The sequence below is a fragment of the Aspergillus niger genome, assembly GCF_000002855.4.
Source record: "Aspergillus niger supercontig An03".
NCBI lineage: Eukaryota > Fungi > Ascomycota > Eurotiomycetes > Eurotiales > Aspergillaceae > Aspergillus > Aspergillus niger.
In genome coordinates, this window is record NT_166520.1 from 856,557 (window position 1) to 872,858 (window position 16,302).

General features: G+C 49.1%; 8 protein-coding genes across 8 annotated transcripts; 5 read left to right on the forward strand and 3 right to left on the reverse strand.

Moving 5' to 3' along the window:
* Positions 1-767: 767 nt before the first annotated feature.
* An03g03940 (uncharacterized protein) lies at positions 768-4,792 on the reverse strand (the record flags this gene model as incomplete). Its single annotated transcript, XM_059747040.1, has 5 exons — positions 768-1,366; positions 1,474-2,844; positions 2,991-3,921; positions 4,009-4,188; positions 4,262-4,792. 5 exons carry the CDS (start codon positions 4,790-4,792, stop codon positions 768-770), a joined length of 3,612 nt encoding a protein of 1,203 aa, XP_059605212.1.
* Positions 4,793-5,030: 238 nt separating this feature from the next.
* An03g03950 (hypothetical protein) lies at positions 5,031-5,457 on the forward strand (the record flags this gene model as incomplete). The annotated part of the gene is made up of 3 exons (XM_059747041.1): positions 5,031-5,075; positions 5,165-5,248; positions 5,323-5,457. The coding sequence occupies 3 exons, from the start codon at positions 5,031-5,033 to the stop codon at positions 5,455-5,457; spliced, it is 264 nt and encodes an 87-aa protein (XP_059605213.1).
* A 34-nt stretch (positions 5,458-5,491) lies between these two features.
* Positions 5,492-8,176, reverse strand: An03g03960 (uncharacterized protein; the record flags this gene model as incomplete). Its single annotated transcript, XM_059747042.1, has 7 exons — positions 5,492-5,611; positions 5,761-5,837; positions 5,939-5,974; positions 6,353-7,061; positions 7,146-7,768; positions 7,826-8,030; positions 8,084-8,176. 7 exons carry the CDS (start codon positions 8,174-8,176, stop codon positions 5,492-5,494), a joined length of 1,863 nt encoding a protein of 620 aa, XP_059605214.1.
* Positions 8,177-8,245: 69 nt separating this feature from the next.
* On the forward strand, positions 8,246-9,129 carry An03g03970 (uncharacterized protein; the record flags this gene model as incomplete). The annotated part of the gene is made up of 5 exons (XM_059747043.1): positions 8,246-8,279; positions 8,362-8,462; positions 8,553-8,609; positions 8,702-8,815; positions 9,019-9,129. 5 exons carry the CDS (start codon positions 8,246-8,248, stop codon positions 9,127-9,129), a joined length of 417 nt encoding a protein of 138 aa, XP_059605215.1.
* A 587-nt stretch (positions 9,130-9,716) lies between these two features.
* Positions 9,717-10,026, reverse strand: An03g03980 (uncharacterized protein; the record flags this gene model as incomplete). Its single annotated transcript, XM_059747044.1, has 2 exons — positions 9,717-9,797; positions 9,877-10,026. 2 exons carry the CDS (start codon positions 10,024-10,026, stop codon positions 9,717-9,719), a joined length of 231 nt encoding a protein of 76 aa, XP_059605216.1.
* A 503-nt stretch (positions 10,027-10,529) lies between these two features.
* An03g03990 (uncharacterized protein) lies at positions 10,530-12,046 on the forward strand (the record flags this gene model as incomplete). Its single annotated transcript, XM_059747045.1, has 6 exons — positions 10,530-10,667; positions 10,860-10,934; positions 11,024-11,169; positions 11,261-11,375; positions 11,502-11,591; positions 11,786-12,046. 6 exons carry the CDS (start codon positions 10,530-10,532, stop codon positions 12,044-12,046), a joined length of 825 nt encoding a protein of 274 aa, XP_059605217.1.
* Positions 12,047-13,386: 1,340 nt separating this feature from the next.
* On the forward strand, positions 13,387-13,993 carry An03g04000 (uncharacterized protein; the record flags this gene model as incomplete). The annotated part of the gene is made up of 3 exons (XM_059747046.1): positions 13,387-13,467; positions 13,574-13,633; positions 13,742-13,993. The coding sequence occupies 3 exons, from the start codon at positions 13,387-13,389 to the stop codon at positions 13,991-13,993; spliced, it is 393 nt and encodes a 130-aa protein (XP_059605218.1).
* Positions 13,994-14,209: 216 nt separating this feature from the next.
* An03g04010 (uncharacterized protein) lies at positions 14,210-16,230 on the forward strand (the record flags this gene model as incomplete). The annotated part of the gene is made up of 7 exons (XM_059747047.1): positions 14,210-14,224; positions 14,356-14,609; positions 14,653-14,712; positions 14,850-14,932; positions 15,267-15,368; positions 15,750-15,788; positions 16,067-16,230. The coding sequence occupies 7 exons, from the start codon at positions 14,210-14,212 to the stop codon at positions 16,228-16,230; spliced, it is 717 nt and encodes a 238-aa protein (XP_059605219.1).
* Positions 16,231-16,302: the final 72 nt, after the last annotated feature.

Genomic DNA, 16,302 nt, shown 5'->3' on the forward strand with positions numbered 1-16,302 from the left:
CGGTTCGACAAATGCGTTACCCAAAAGCAAGGCCATGCGTCCCTGTTTCTGTATGCACATCAATGGAGGGCAATAGTATATGTACATTGAGTGATTTTGCCATTATCCTTGCCTAGAAAACTATCAGTGCTAGTAGATATTAGTGATTAATTGATTCCTATATTCCTCTTTTCACGAGCAGCCTACTCGAAATACTAGTAGTCCTATGAGTGACATCACTAAACCTATCCGCATAACTATGTCAAATATTCGTAGTGATCAGACTGAAACAATTCCAAAGTTTAGAAAGGAATTTATAGCGGACGGAAGAACTTCTTCCATCAAATGTCCCATAGATGTTTAATCACCTTAATAGTACAAAAGCAATATGCGACTGTGCTATGACATTTGTATGAGATTCGGAGACTGAGGCATGAGTAGTATGGGTATAGATAATCTGGTTCTATTTCACCTCGCAGTGAAGAATACAACGCCGTTTTCAACATGATTCTGAGATATAGATGTCCACTGAATGCATAATTTCGAATCAGACAGAATTCCCGTGTCAGCCACAAGCCCGAAGTAAAAAGACAGAATAAAGGCGTACATGGACCTCAGAACGCCGGTGCTGAATGCAGTGGTATAGTATTAATTGAAAAGCCAGAATCACGGTAGGTCCCTTCATGGTGAAATGGAATCAGATGAGATGGATGTCGCATATCGAGCAGATTGTACATGGATCGAGAAAGAACTAATAAAGATGCGCAGAGCTTAAATTCACTGCCAGTCTAGCGAGATCTCCGTTTCTTCTCAGGAGTGAAATCCAACGGCTTGTACGCTAGACCCTTAGCTCCTGTCAGTCGAATTCGTTGCTCTGTTCGAGACAGCGTACGGCCAAGTCCGAGATCTGTATCTGGGGCTAGTGAGACCTCATAGCCATTGACGTAGGATGATGACTGGGGGGACTGGCTTCTAGACATTGCAACAGAAGATGATAAACTAGCCCCGGGGCTGAAGGAAGAGCTTCGGGGCTCGTAGGATGCATGCCACCCATCGAGGAGCTTGGGTCCACTTCTCAATGATTCGGCGGCAATGCGGGCAGCAGACAAAAGCAGCTCATCTTCGTCAACTTGAACCGACTTCGGCGCCTCGTGTTTGGGTTCCACCGGTTTTCTGGTGGTCATTGATTCGATTCGTTCCAGAATTGGAAGCTTTGGTAACGGTTTCGTAGAAGCAAGTGCCATGGACTTCTTCTGGGGAGTGGGCATTTCGGCCTTGGGCAGTTTCTGCGCTTTGGGTCCGCTCTGAACAAGTGTTTGTTCTTCTGGCTCCTCGTGGACTCGCTTACGCCCATTAGACACGGTTTCCCGCCGTCTATCAGCAGCTCCTTTCAACGCGGATAACCAGGCAGAGCGCCGCGAATTATTGTCAAGTTCTGGAAACATTGATTAGCGGTAAGATAGGGGTAAAGAGCTCAAAAGACCAGGGGCTGACCAGGAGATGATTCCTCAGATGGGTCCTCAACGGGCGTCTTAATAAGTAGAGACTCGTGCTTCGTTTCTGCCCCGACTGGCTGGCTTGAACGCTCTCCATCAATAAGAGTCTTCACTGCCTCCGGTTCCTGGGCAGTCGATGAGTGCAGAGACTCGACTGGAATGTTATTGCTTGGGAGTGATATATGCTCTTTTTCAACTAACGGTCCAGGCGAGATATCTTTCGTGAAATGAACAGCAGTACTGTCATCCGAGGGCATTGATTGTTTCTCTTCGAGCGATGGACTGCCCAGTTGAGCTTGGGACGCGGTGTCGGATGGCGCAAGTGGCGGCGGGGCGAAGAAAAGGCATGATTGCTCTGAGAAGCTGTCAGATATGGGTGGAGACCAATATGACACCACATAAGACGTACCTTGTTTCACCGGGGCAGATATAGTCATGAATGGCGGTGATGCGGCCCCGAAAGGCTGAGAAGATGTTTGAGATTGAGGGACAACGTCAGCAGAGATTGTGCTTTCGTTGGAGAAACTGAATATAGAGTTAGATGTCCCTGACGAGAATGGCGGCTTGACTGTGTTGAAGACACTAGGTGTGGGCTGACCAGCAGCCGGTACGTTCGCTTGGTCGGTCTCTCGGGAGAAAGAAACTGTAGGGGTACTGAATGGTGATGTCGGGGCCGTATTAGAGTTAACAGAATTTGGGAAGCTGAAAGGCGTGGTAGGAGGAAATAGGGAAGGTTTGTCTGTGTCTTGTGATGCAACAGGGCTCGGTGCGGAGGCGAAGATAGACTTAGGCTGCTGATTAGCTGACGGGGGCGTGAAGGCCGTAATGCTCTCTTTTGGGGGACTTTCCGACAGGGTGGATGACGGCATTGCATTCGCGAAAGGATTTGATGGTGCACTTGTAGGTGATCCAGAAGTATTGGCCGTGCTCCTAGGTGGAAATAGTGACGAAAATGTCTGTTTCTGCGTATCAAAGGGCTGTGAGGGCTGTGGAGTCGGATGAGGAGCAAAAGCAAAAGCCGGCGGATTCGAAGTTTCTGGCTGTGAAAACCCCACGAACGCGTTCTGAAGGCTAGATGCAGAGCTCGGCGAGTCGCGTGGGCTCTCTTCTTGTGAAAAAGGCCCAGCCGCTTGGAAGTTAAACGGTTGAGAGACGTGCTCGTCGTCGCTCACGAAAAGCGAATCATCGCTTGTAGTCATAGGCGCGGGCAATGCAGATATGCGCTCGGACAAGTGAGTAGTGTCGACCATTCCGAGGTTTGTAGCTTCTTTGATGTTGAGGCCAAGGATGATGGCGGCCAATGTTCTGCCTGCACGTTTTGACTCAACAAGCCGCTCCGAGAACGAGTGATCTGACGACGGCTGAAAGGCTGTGGCAGTAAACAGTTAGTCGAGACTAAGTAGTAGCTTCCTATGGGCATGTCAAAAGGGAAAGCGACCATCCGTCGCTAAATTCTGATTCAAATTCCGCTTGACGAAAGCTCTGAAGCAGAAGCGTTGTCGAAAGTAAACATACCGACTGTATCAATTGGACGATCGCCCCAGTTAAGATAAAGATCTCCATTGGCGTTCTCGGCAAATTCCAAGCCCTGGTCTTCACAGAACTTGATAGTCTGTTCATGGTCATCAAAGCAAAGGACTGTCGTCAGCTCGTCAAGGGTCCACTCTTCGTTCTTGTGCTGTTGGGATGCAGGATAGCGACAGTATCCTTTCCAAATGGAACGAATAGCGGTCTGACGCATGTGATTGAAGTAGATTTCTGCAACGCAGGCTGTGAGATACGAGACGCCCGGCGAACCAATTATGTTGAAAAACCGTGCGTAGAAGCCTTGCGCGATCGCGTTTGTTCGCTTCGCATCGAGAGTTCCCTGGTACTCCCATGTATTTCCCGCAGCAGCAAATAATTCCAAGGCGATTTGAACCCGAGGTGAGTTCCTCAGCTCCGCAGGCCATTTCTGAACACGAGCTTCCAAATCAGGCCGTTGGTCATGAATCGAGAAGATTATATAGTAGGCCCGGAACTCGTCTTCGTTCGGGAACGTGATCCGGCCTCTATTATCATCGTAATAGTACATCAGCGACAACATCGTGTTGTTCAGCTGCTCACGTTCCTGATGGCGATCAAAAGGTTCATCGTTGGCAGGGCTTGACAGGAGATGCAGTGATATGATGTGGAATCGAGCAATTCTCTCCAAGCATGTTACCGCCATCTTCACATGTTCCTCCTGCGTGAGCTGCTGGACAGAGAAATCATTGCGGATTGAGCGAGTTCGGTCCCATACGAATTTATGGATAAGCCCAAGAGGCTCGGGTCCATCAATGACGTGCCGTATGAGGTAGTTCATGGTCTGGAGGAGAGTCTTCGGTGTTCGAATGTCTGACGGAAGCTGTTCATCATAGCCGGCCGCGGATCTTCTGAATCTTTTTAGCATCTTCATTTCCATATTCTGTAGCGAATTCGTTGCGGGATGCAGGAACTAATCACTCGACGTCAGTATCAATAGCAGCAATAGATTGTATACAACGAGACGTACCTTCTCGCTTTTGTCGACCATCTTCTGGACTATACGTTCCACTCTTTCAAATTCAGGGCACATGCTTGTGCACGTGCCCACGGGTGTAATAGCTTGATTCAAGGAAGTCGGTTGGTTTGGATCTGCCATCTGCCCCTCTCTAATGGCCTTTTCCCGTTCCTTCGTTCTATCGAGTTTGAGCTGTTCGACATATGAGTATCGTTTGGCAACCGTTGCGCAGCGTATCCATCCAAGTATTGCAATCATAACTGACCTGTTCATAGCGCTCGGTATAGCTGCTAAAATGCGACAACTCTTCGACGGGAACGCTGGCACCGTTATTCGAAGTTGACGGCTGCTGGGAGGACCCTTGGCTGAAACCCGTACCGAAGCCGACGCCACTGCCATCTAAATTGGGGACAGCAAACGGCACTGGCGAGGCCTTTCCAAACCCCGTAGAAGACGTCTTCTGCTGCAAGCTCTGGCCGCCAAAGGGTGACGAAACAGGGGCCGTTTGCTGAATATGTGCGAAAGGCGAGGTAGTCGGTTGTACAGACCCTGACGGCGAATCTGACCTATTGCGCCAAGTATTGCTCGCTGTGCTAGCGCCCCTTCCTTGCCCCCGTCCAGACCTTGTTGCTGATGAAGCTCCTCGGCCTCGGCCTCGAATTTTGGATGCGCGAGGCTGATTGGCGGTTTTGGATTGATAAGGTCGACCAGAAGGTCCGCCGCGTCCACGTCCTGCTGGTCCGGCTGGCCCATCCTTCTGGCCAAGGCCAGCAAAGGGATTTACAGGGCCGGCCATCTTGCCGTGTACAGCGGAAACGTGGACGAGTCCACAATTCCTCCAAAAGTATGATCTTCAGAGCTTCTGGGTTGGGTCGAGAACAGAGAATCCGAGCGGAATGTCCGCGGACGAGGTCGTTCGCGAAACGGCGTAGGTTGGTATTCGTAAAGCTCTATAGCGCTATCGTCCAAGACCATTGACACGCGCGTAACGGAGAAGTCAGCTTTTGTGAAGACAGGACGACTTGTGAAACCACATGGCGAGGATATCATTTAAGGGAGATCGTGAAGGTACGAAAACCGTATAAAAGGAAAGCGGAGATGTTGAAAAGAGCGAGAGGCGCGAAAGAAAGCAGCGAGTGATGCGGTACCTTTAAAGGTTCGTTGACAGAAGTCGGAGGGTAGCAGTCGATGGTTAAGAGAAGTTGAGTACGAGCTCCTGGACCACCCGACCTCCACGGCGTGGAATATTCCGGTAGAAAGCGAAGAGCTATCTTATAAGAAATGAGCGACGGCAGAGCGCACGATTGCCCAATGTAACAAGCTCAGGTGCCGGATAATGCAGGACGGAACAAGCCAGCGATGGACTACTGGCTGTCAGTAGCGATGAGAGAGGAGTGTCATGTCTTCAGACCACCGCGCGAAGCTCCGATTCATCGGCGGGACAGCGTCAATGCACGCTAAGCCCATCCAAGCGCAAGCGCCACTGCCGCGCGTCTCATTGGCGCTCTTCTACTTCTAACCACTGACAACTACTAAGTACTTTGCCTACACCGTACTTCGTAATGCATACTGTCTGAAGGTTCAACGTCGGAGTCGATCTGACTTCCCTTAGACCCTCCGTATTTGACTTACTGCAGTCGTAAGAGAATTGCTTTTGAAGGAATATATTTCTTCTTGAGTTCACAGATAGAAAATTTTCACAAACGCTAAAACGCTGCTATCACACGCCTCTCACACAAAACTTCCATAACCCAGAAGACTCACTGCTCCCTTGGTAGCGTCCACCAACCTGGAATATTTTGTTTTCTCCATTAGCGCCCAAGCGCCCTTGCTCACAAAGTCTATTTACCTGCAAACATACATTAAACCCAAAAAAAAAAAAAAAAAAAAAAAAAAAAAAAAAAAAAAAAAATAGATGCGCCTTGAACTCGTGAGCGGTCACCCGCCGTTGGATCTCGTCCATTGTCCTCTTGTTTTCCTGGAGGTCCGCAAGGCGTACACTGTCATATAATACTGACCAAAGTGAATATGTATATATATTCCAAACATCCCATAAGCCAGGAAAAAGAAAGGCAAAAAAAGAAAAGGAAAAAGCAAAAGAAATGTTGAAAAGAGGTGCCCACCCAGGCAATGAAAGAGCGGCCACCTCATATCGCACCTAGGCAAAAGCACGAGAAGAAGGGAAATGCTCAAAGGTTCCAAAGAGAAAAGCTCATCATGGTCGTACGTATCGTGAAGTTGAGGGAGGAAGAATTATCTCGCCGACTGTCTGGTTTTCAGACACAATGCGCGACTGCTGAATTCGCCGTCGGTCAGCATTGGTGGGAGTGAGTGAAGTGTGGATGACTCAAAGAACCAGTACGGAATAGAGGTCCCCTCGAGCTCATCTGCTCCATATAAGCATGATGATCGCGTGAAAAGTCAGGCATGCCATGCATCTCCTCGGCGGGGGAAGCAAATCCCAACGGGTAGTGCATACGAGGCTCTGGGAGGGCATGACCGGCCGCGGATCCATATTCCAAAGGGCTAAACAACTCCTCCCTAAAGGACGGAGCCCAGTGGTTATATTGGCTGACGGAATGCTGCATTGGCACCGCTGCTGCGTGGTGCTCGGCAGTGCTGGCGTCCGGGAAAGGGGCCTGGGTCAGGTATTCGAACGATGTAGTCTCTTCGATAGGTGTGATCAACCCTTGAGTGGCGGGAGTCTCAATAAGCGCGCTTGAATAGTTACCGGGATAGTCGGTAGATGACGTGAAGAACGATTGATCCTGTCTCGCTGGCTCTCCAAAATTAAGAGACTCCGGCAAAGGGAAAAGCGGATCTCTTCCCTCTCTCAAAGGCATGGTATGAGGCACTGGCATGTCGCTTGAGTCCGTAATGAATGCCGCATCTATTTCCTCGACTGAAGGAGTCGGGGTTGCCACCTCTTCCTCGGCCTCTGCTGGCTCCTCTGGCTCAATTTTTGCCTCGGGCCCAGCGACTGAGTCGGCGTCCTTGTCACCCTTAGGGTGTGCTTCACGATCCATCACGTAGACGAGAGTTGAAGCATCTAGTAACAGTTCAGCCTCAATCTTGATTAATGGCTATGGTAATTGTGGAGGATACTTACCGATCTCACCTCGCTCGTATCTTTCCTCCATTTTGCGCACCTTGAAGATTTCCTCAATAATCGTGAATTTCTCCTGTTCTTTGAGTTGTCTTCTACAGTCAAATGCAATTTCCAGTAGCTTATCGGCCGTAACTCCAATGCGGCCAAGCTTGCGCACGATGTGAACCAACAGGTCAACTCTCTCTGTTATGCTTTGTAAGTACAGATGATCCGTAAAGAGACGGTATGTTAACGACTTACCCTCCTTCTTCAGATGATCTGGCTCCCTATGCACCACACCAGCCGGCCACCATTCAGGCTTCGTCTTCTCCGGGTCGCCTTTGGTACCAGGGGGCGCTCCAGGCTTAGGCCTGCCTCCGTTGTAGGGATGCCTTACTTGCTTGCGGGGCTCGATGAATTTGATGAAAGCCTTTGCAACAACACGGCAGTTGACCTGCTGGAAGTGTCTGAGGGAGATCGTGTAGTATTGTTCCAGTCGATCGGCGTCACCAACTTCAAGCGCGATCCGGTTTACTGCAGCACCAGACGGCGAACTTGGGAATTCAGATCGGGAGTTCTGCGTAACCGGAGCGGGACTTTCAACGTGAAGTCTACGTCTCTTACCATGGCGATGGCAGGACGCATCGTCGGAGCGGTCATAGCTCAACGCGGCGGGGTTGATGCCTAGATTTAGTCAGTCAGCTGTACTATATATTGACTCTATGAAATGGATGTACTTACTCTGAAGTAGAGGCTTCTGATATCCGACTCTTGCTCCAAGGATTTCCAGAAAGCTTTCTCGCACTTCGGAAGTGAAGATAGTGGCGTGGTTGTCACGGATCGATGGCGACTCCGCCACGCGGAGCCTACCCATGTTGTCCAAGTAGATCAAAGCATAATGTGCGTAGGGCAGATTGATTGAGGTACGTGGAGGGGGTAACATAGCCTTTGATCATTCGGAATTAGCAAATGAATCCTACATTGTATTTTGTTACTCACAGGAGCAGTGTCCCATCCAATACTATCGCTTTTCATGGCGGACGAGGGTCTTTTGCCAAGCCCTGTCCTCGGAAGAGGAGAGTTGAATACCATAGTGGCCCTAGGGCAGAGACTTGCACAAACGTCGGGTGGTATGTATCGAGGCTACTGCGCTCGGAAGAGATGGATCGGCTCTTAAAGCACAGTTTCCAAGTGGGTAAGAAGAGTCAAGCTTATGACTCTGCAGGATAAGTAGAATAAGTCTCCGGAAGGTGGCGGGGAATGTGCTCGATTTGTAGGCGTTTCCCGAAGCTGGCGATCAGTTGTATGGAACAAGGAGCTGCTGCAATGCCCCAGATATGACGGTGGTGGTGCACTGTCAACGTCTTCCAGCCAGTTAGTAATTGTATTCTTTGAGCACCCAGCCCTTGAAGCGGGCTATTGGAAAGCATGAATTATCAAGCCCGTGTCGGTGACATTTGTGTACTAGACAGGACACGCTATCAAGCAAACATCCTCCATGCTGGGGACTGATTGGGAAAGGGTTGTATAGCAAGCAGCTACTACTCACCTAGCCGCAAAGGCAAACAGCGCTCGATGGCTGGCAAACACTGGCTGAGGGTTTTATTGGTATAATAGCTTGCAGAGAAGCTGCTAACAACCGATACTGGTGCACTAGATAGTCGATCGAGACCCGGCTCTACCGTGAGAAACGATGATCACCCGAAGTACTTCTGCCGTTGTGTTGAGATAGTGTGAAGAAGGACGGTGACACAAAGATGTGGATGTGGATGTATGTTAGGTGGTACAAGGTGCCGAAGAGGATATAGTTAATACCGGGTACCAGAAGTAAACGGAAACGGTCAATATGTGAAGCAAGCGAGGCCAGAACTATGTAGATCAGATCACGAATGAGAGAGGGGAGAGCGATGGGGGAAAAGTGAAGTCAGGAACAGGCAAAGGATCTGGATCTTGAGGTCCTTAAGTATAAAGAGAGGAGGGAGAAAGGAAAGGGACTGGACTTTTTGACAACTGGGGACGTCCCAGGTTTCCAGCCTGCCTGCTAGATAGTAGTAACTGATGGATCGAGATTGCATCTGAACAAAAGAACCCAAATCCACTTTCTGTGTGCATCGGGGGGGGATCCCCTCCCTTCGGGCCATCATCCTCTCGATCCCGATTTGGCATCGCACTGGGGACGTGTGGTGGGATCCCAGCAGCATGGATAATCCTTGAATGTATCAAGCCGAAACACTAACGGACAGCTGCTACTCTAGAAAAGCATGGATAGAATCTATCTTACCCATATGCCGCTGAGTGTTTTTGGTAAGGCCGTGCAGTAGTAGGGGGAAATGCTGCCCTTTTTTTTTTCCTGTTGTGTTTGATTTTATTTTATTTTATCTTATTTTATTTCATTTTATTTTTCTTTCCGGTTATATTAAAATTCTTTTTATTATTATTATCACTTATTCTAATCTATTCCTGAATTGTATTTTTAATTTTTTTTTTTTTCCCTCTCCGCATATTGTATTTTCCCGTTTGAGAATTATTTTAATTCTTGATTTTTCTTCGGTGGGAACATGCCTCTTTTCCCTCATTTTTTAATACTTTGCGTCCGGAAAAAAAATAAAAAATGAAAAATAAAAAATAACTACTACGTAAATAAAAGAAGATGGTATTTCCCATCCGTCCCACCTAGGAAGTTGTTCATCATCATATTGACATCGCGATTCTTCTGAGATAAACATCATTTAAGCACGTACTTTAACTTGCCTGTCCACTTACCTGACTAATACTATCTGTAGATCGACCACCCCATCGGGGCTGTGGCAGCTGGCCCAGGGCTTTGTTCGGAGCGGGCCACTCGAAAGGACACCCAGTGGCGCATCGATAATTGATTGAACTCCACAACCGAGAGAACTACGAAACTGAAGATGCTTGAGGTTCGTGCGAACTGACTCCATGGTCGCTAAAAGATATCTTCAGTTTGAGTAAGTATTAACCCTTACCACTACTACAATACCTACTAGTCGTCCTCTTGGGCGGGTTGATGATCATCCAGGTCCGCTAGTGCCGGGGCAGATGGCGGGAGGAGGAGGGGGAAGGCGCCATTCAAGGAGGGGGGACGATAAATACCTACTACTTACTAGATAGTACTACTAGGTTACGGAAGGCGTACCCATACCGTGGGTTTGGGCTGAAAGTACATTGTCCGAATAAGGGAATGAAGAAAAAGGACTAGGGAGAAGCCTTCCAACCGTCATTCCGATCTTTGATGACTTTGTGTAAAACGACTTGTGCTAGCAAGAATAATAATAACTTAGTCCGGTCACTAGCGTTGAAGTTGGCTCAGGAGAGCTCCAACCGCCACCCAAAAGGCAGAATGACTTTTAGTATCAACCGGATACTCAGACATTGTACGGAGTACTTACTCTGTAATAGTTGTCGTAAGTACTTACTTTCAGGGATGGCGTTTCCGGCAGGCCGATTCAGCGCGGGACTTTTTGCACCCGCAAATGACTGTCATGATTGGCAGATCTCACCACCCACCAAACTGGAACCGGTTTTCTTTCGCCAGCGACACGCGCTTCCCGTCATGTACGGAGTACGAAAATTGGAAATTTCTGTAAACAACCTAGTATTTACCATTTGACCCCGGGAAACGTCTGCTTTTGCCTCCCATCCATCCCTGATTGCAGACTTGTATGAAAAGTAATCAAGCGTTGTAGTGACAGTGGCAACGACTAATTGGTGCAATGAAGTGTCCATCGCCAACGCAGTGATTTAGATACCACAGTTTGCGCAAGTGGCTGGACTTCATACCCCTGTACATAGCCAGTACCATGCGATACAGGCCATATTCGGCCCTACTGTAAATCACGGAAAACCCCCCTAATTAACCATCCTCCATGAATGGCCTGCATGTTGTTGTGTATGACGAGAACGTATGTATTCAGATAGGACCCAGCGGATGCTGGGAAAGAAAATAAAAAAGAATACAAGAAATTCCGGTTACGCACAGGCCGCGCATATCGTCAGGGCCGTTCCACCCAGCTCGCGCCTGGGCCAGACAGTAGGAGATCCTATGGAGCACGGGAGTATACGGCGTAACCTAGGTAGATACTGGGACCTTACTTATCCATTACATCTTAATGGCAACACCATGCGTGAATCGAATGCCCGTTAAGGTAGTTGAAGTTCAAGCGAGTGTTCTGACAGAAATGTACGGATCCACAAGTTAACGACTCCTGTTGTCCAGAGATCGGTCGTGGATACTATATCCGCGCCGCACCGTCGACCTCCTCTTCTCAGGGTTTTTAGTAGTACCGCCAGGAGATTATCAATCCTGCTACTGCTGTACTCCGCACATGTGTAACAAGTTTTCCAAGTGCGATCATTTATGCGCATCTGAAACGTTTGCTCATAACTGCTACTTGAGTACTTCTGTGAAGTGGTGATCGATATCGGACTTGCCGAGTTGTCGCCACCATCAGCTGACTGCCCTTTGTGCAGAAAAGATATGCACCAGGTGCATATAGAGAGTTCAGAGGACGACATCACATGAGTTATATTCCGATGCCAGGCCTTTCACTGTCATGAATGAAGCCCTCGCCTGTCCTTTCTTTGTTTATCATAGAGTGAAAGCCACAAACTTTTTAAAGTATACTGACCAACCGTGTATACATGGAAGAATATGTTCATTTAGTAGATGCAGTCTGGCAGGCCAACATCATGGATGACACAATATACATAACAAAGAGGCAAATAGGATACACCAGAGACATGTACCAACAAATTACGATAGACGAAAATTGGGAAGAATCAAATGGCGGATCTAGAGAGATGTGCCCCGAACTAGTGCCGGTGGCAGGTGGACCAATAGCAAGCTACAGATACTATCCGTACCAGGACGATCTACCGACTGGGAAGCTTTGGCTTGCGCATGGCCCACGGGACTGGAGACGAAGGAGTGGGCTAAGTTGAGACGGTACGAAGTAGTAGTGCTTGGTGGGGGGGGGGGATGTGAAAGGGTGGACTGCTGCTAGTAGAAGAGCTCTCCGGAGCCGTCAGCATGTAAGGCAAATGGTTCGGGGAATCTAAGTACTTAGTTTCTATTGATGTGTGGGCTGCCGGGGTATGCTACTACAACAGAAGTAGAGGAAAGCAATATAACTATAACGCCTAGTGTGCAATTCCCTGTAGTGAATAATCTCCGACTGTTGGGGTAGATGGGGACCGCAACGACGAGTATTTGGAATTCACAGGGTAGCTTAATGCTTTAGCACCACACAAGCATCACAGTAGCCAGGGAACAGCCATTGGAACACTGTTGTATGGTATAGGATTATTCCACCATCAATCCACACTCTACTATACAATTGAATCTTTCCTTTCCTCCATCGGCTTACGACCATTCTTGCCGCGGGCTATGTTAATAATCTGCCACGACTTTCCCGGACAAAGAAAGCAGCCAGAGCAGACACAACAAGCCAAATAGGCTGTGCAAGTAATTCCCGGAGAAGGGACTTTCTTGCGTCCTACAGTAAGTACGGTGGACATTAAGCGAGTGTTCGGGTTGCTGATCTAACTCTCTATCTGGGACGCTCCCGCGCCCAGGTACCTGAACCGTGGAATTGGCGACAATGATAAGAGGACCCGATATAGTGGCTTCATGTCAGATCAGAGAGCTAAAACCCCCTATTAGGGCCAATTGAAGACGACGTCCACCCGAGACTTTAATCTAACTAATGGCGGGCGGTACTTTGCTACGAGGTTACTAAGATTGTCGTTCGTCTGTGCACTTTCCATTCTGGGAAATCAGCATGGTCAATGCTAACAAGAGCGATTTCCAGTCGTGCGGAGTACCTCTAGGTCACGGCCTGTCAGTCAGTCAAGCAACATCAAACAAACGCCTCGTGTGGCATCCAGTCGGCTAGCGAAAGTACCTTCTTTGGATTACGATGATTGTCTTCTCTTCAGCGCCTAAGTTGACACTAAATCAAAACCTTGACGGCCACTTACGTACAGAATTCGCTATGCACGCAAAACTGCCATGCCAGGGACAAACAAGTGCAGAGAAAAGGGGGGGAAATAAATTTCCCATTTTCGTTTGTTCCTTGGCCAGTAGAGAACAATTGGGAATAGCAAAGAGAGCCGATATCCGAATTGAATACTCCGTTTCCCTGAAGAACGATCATCGTGGACGGGCCCGAATATTCAGTCAACATGATAAGATAGTGTGACATGAGGCAAGTCCACAGTCTGGCGAAACATGATGGCGGTATCATCAGTCCCCACAGAAAGTTCCTCACAAAGACAATAAAATGAGGCCGAAGTATGTCCGTTGTATTTGGGCGAGGTTCCCTTGTTTCCCGAACAATTCCCCGAAGTACTGTCTTGTAGTGGTCTGTTTGACTGCCTAACTACTCCGTACTAACGCGTTCTTTGATCAGAACCAACGAGCTGAACACTAGCTAAAACATCACGGAAATATTCACGCCAATCCTAGAGCGGAGGAGCTTGTCATCCCTGTCTGTCTGGTTCTCGGAAAGTGACCCGCCAAGCGGGCAGGTGACCCCTTTCATTCCTCCTGGCCGGCTGACCCGAGTCTAGACCTTTTCATAATGACGACTTCAACCTGAATCAACGTCTCGCAAGTATTTTGACTGCCTCAATGAGGTGTGCTGTGATGCAATGCCATCATATCAAGTCGCATTAGATGCTATCGTCGTTCGCAACGTGGCAGCGGCAATCACACACGAGCCACGGCGCCTTGCATTGAACGGTGTGCTACACGGGCCATGGTTACAGGCAGAACCGGTGGGAGAGACTCACCGCCACGATATCGACTCGGTTGTGGACGGCATAGATGCATATGGGCTCACCAATGCTTTCTCAGTTGCAGGGCCTGGATTCTATGATTTTCCTTGATGGCGCTTTGGTAGCAATCGGTTTTCTTCCCGCCTGGGCCAAATGACCCTCCCAGTTAGATATGCCTTGGGCCGTCCCTGTCGTTCCCAGTTGGTAGTATCGGTGACATAATTTCCGCGCACCAGGGCGGGCATTCTGTCAGGAATATAAGCCGCAATTACCGCTACGCAGGCCGGTCTCCTTCACTAGTCACTCGCGCTCTGCACCGAACAGAAAATGGAAGTGCCTAAGGTAGGTACTAGATAGTTACCATCCAGACGGGGTAGATCCTCCAGTCCCGATCTTTGGGACTCGTAGGGTAGATTGCACGTCTAGCGATGGAGGGTAGTAATGTGACGACAACAGTGGGGTGGGGGGGGGAGGGAAAGGAAAGAGAGGGCACCCGGGAGGGGAGGGGGGAAGGAGGTCATGCTGGGGCAGGGGAGATTAAACATGAAATTAGTCCCGCTTATTGGTCAGTGGAGGACCTGTCAGACCTCGGAAATCCCTTACTCTGTTGTGCTGGTTGTCCACTCAGCATTTCAGCTGCTGGGACCTTGGAAGTGGCTGGAGCACACCTTAGCCCAACAGGGGATAGACGGGGGGCGCTAAGTAGATTAACCCAGGAACCTCCTAGGTAAAGAGAGGTTAGCCTGCCTGTATCTGGCTGAATATTGAAGTTACACCATTATTGAGAATTCGCGGGACACTTCCTCGGAGAATTTCAGGACTGGTGCCCGGTAAGGCAATCTCTGCGATGATAACTGGAGACACCGCCGGTCAGCCTGACGGACTGCGAGGCGGTTGTTAGGAGCGGGGATTGTTGGTTCCTGGAGCTAACTAGTAGTCCAAAGTAGTAGTCCGCTTTACTTTGCAGGATCCTACTCAGTCAGTCAGACGCCGACCTCCAAAGATTCGAAAATTTCACCGCGATAAGCAGACCAACCCGCAACTACTTTGGTACATTGGGCTGATGCCCGCTCACGCGGTATCCCCGTATTTGGCATGATCAGTGAGGCCTACGGCGCCTAATCCCGACAGGATAATTTGGGGCCTTTGGGGGGGAGGGGGACTGTGCGGTGGGTCCAGCAAGACCTAGAGAACAATACAATATACAGAGTACATAGTTACCCGTCATGATCATATGGATATGCCACTTACATATGATACCTAATGGGCAGACCAGTTCACACACATGTATATACTAGTAATATGTATACTGGAAGTGGCCCCTATAGTTGTTAGTAGTAGTAGTAGTCTCATGACAACGTTTTGCTGCAATGCAAGAATAAAGGAAACCTTGCAGCTGATGCTTGTCCCACGGCGTGGATTCCATGGCTGATGGACAAAACAACGAGGATGCTACGTCATGATCCCTCCCTAGGAAGGGAAGCAAGTGGGCGACGGCCTTCAGAAGTCCATCAAATAATCATATCTAGCGAGGGGCAACCATGAAAGGAAAATCCGTCAACAAAGCGCCCAGCCCACTTGGTGTCTGGAACTAGAACCCATCATTGAGGATTTGGGACCGAACTAATACCGCTAAAGGGTTAGGCCCGTATGGAAGGCCCCCACCCGAAATCCAACCCCGTACTTTGTACCTTTGGTTCCTTTCGGAAACGAGATGATTGACTGGCTGGCTGGCTGGCTGGCTGTCAGTCAGTCAGCGTGTGCTCAACTTACCAAGTAGCTCATAATTGTCGGTTGGTGACTAGGCGGGGACCCCTGGGTAATGCGCTTTGATTAAACTTCCTCTCGGTAGTGTATTGCTCGACAGATGAGACTGCTTCGCTCAACCTTCTTGGTACTGTAATCGGTAATTAGATGGGAGGCGCCCCCTCTCAATTAAAGAAGAATCTGGTGATACTCGCCAAAAGAACTCCCTGGCTTCTCTCATCGGCCATTCACATGCGCCACTCCAAACAGGGCGGGGGGGCGGCCCGGGGATAGCGGGTTGAAGGTCCCAACGCTCGTCATGGAAAAAGCAACTATAGGGATCGGCCGTCAAAAAAAAACCCTCGTAGCCTGTATTTGGACTGGCAGCGAGCAGCATGCTATTGCTCCTATACGAAGATACGTATTGTTGTTTGTCAGTCCTCCGTAAGTACTACTGTCGTTACTACCAACTTGCTGTCAGCCCAAGGTCGGTCCAGACTCCACTCGAACCGATCGAGCCCCGCCTCGCTGACAGTCGCTTGACTCCCCCTGCTCGAGAGATCGTGCGTGATTATTGGAGGTTCGTCTGCAATCGTTCTTGATCTTCCAAGAACCGATCTTATTTCCGGGGGATCGAGGCGTACTACAGGCTGTTTATATATAGACATGGTACT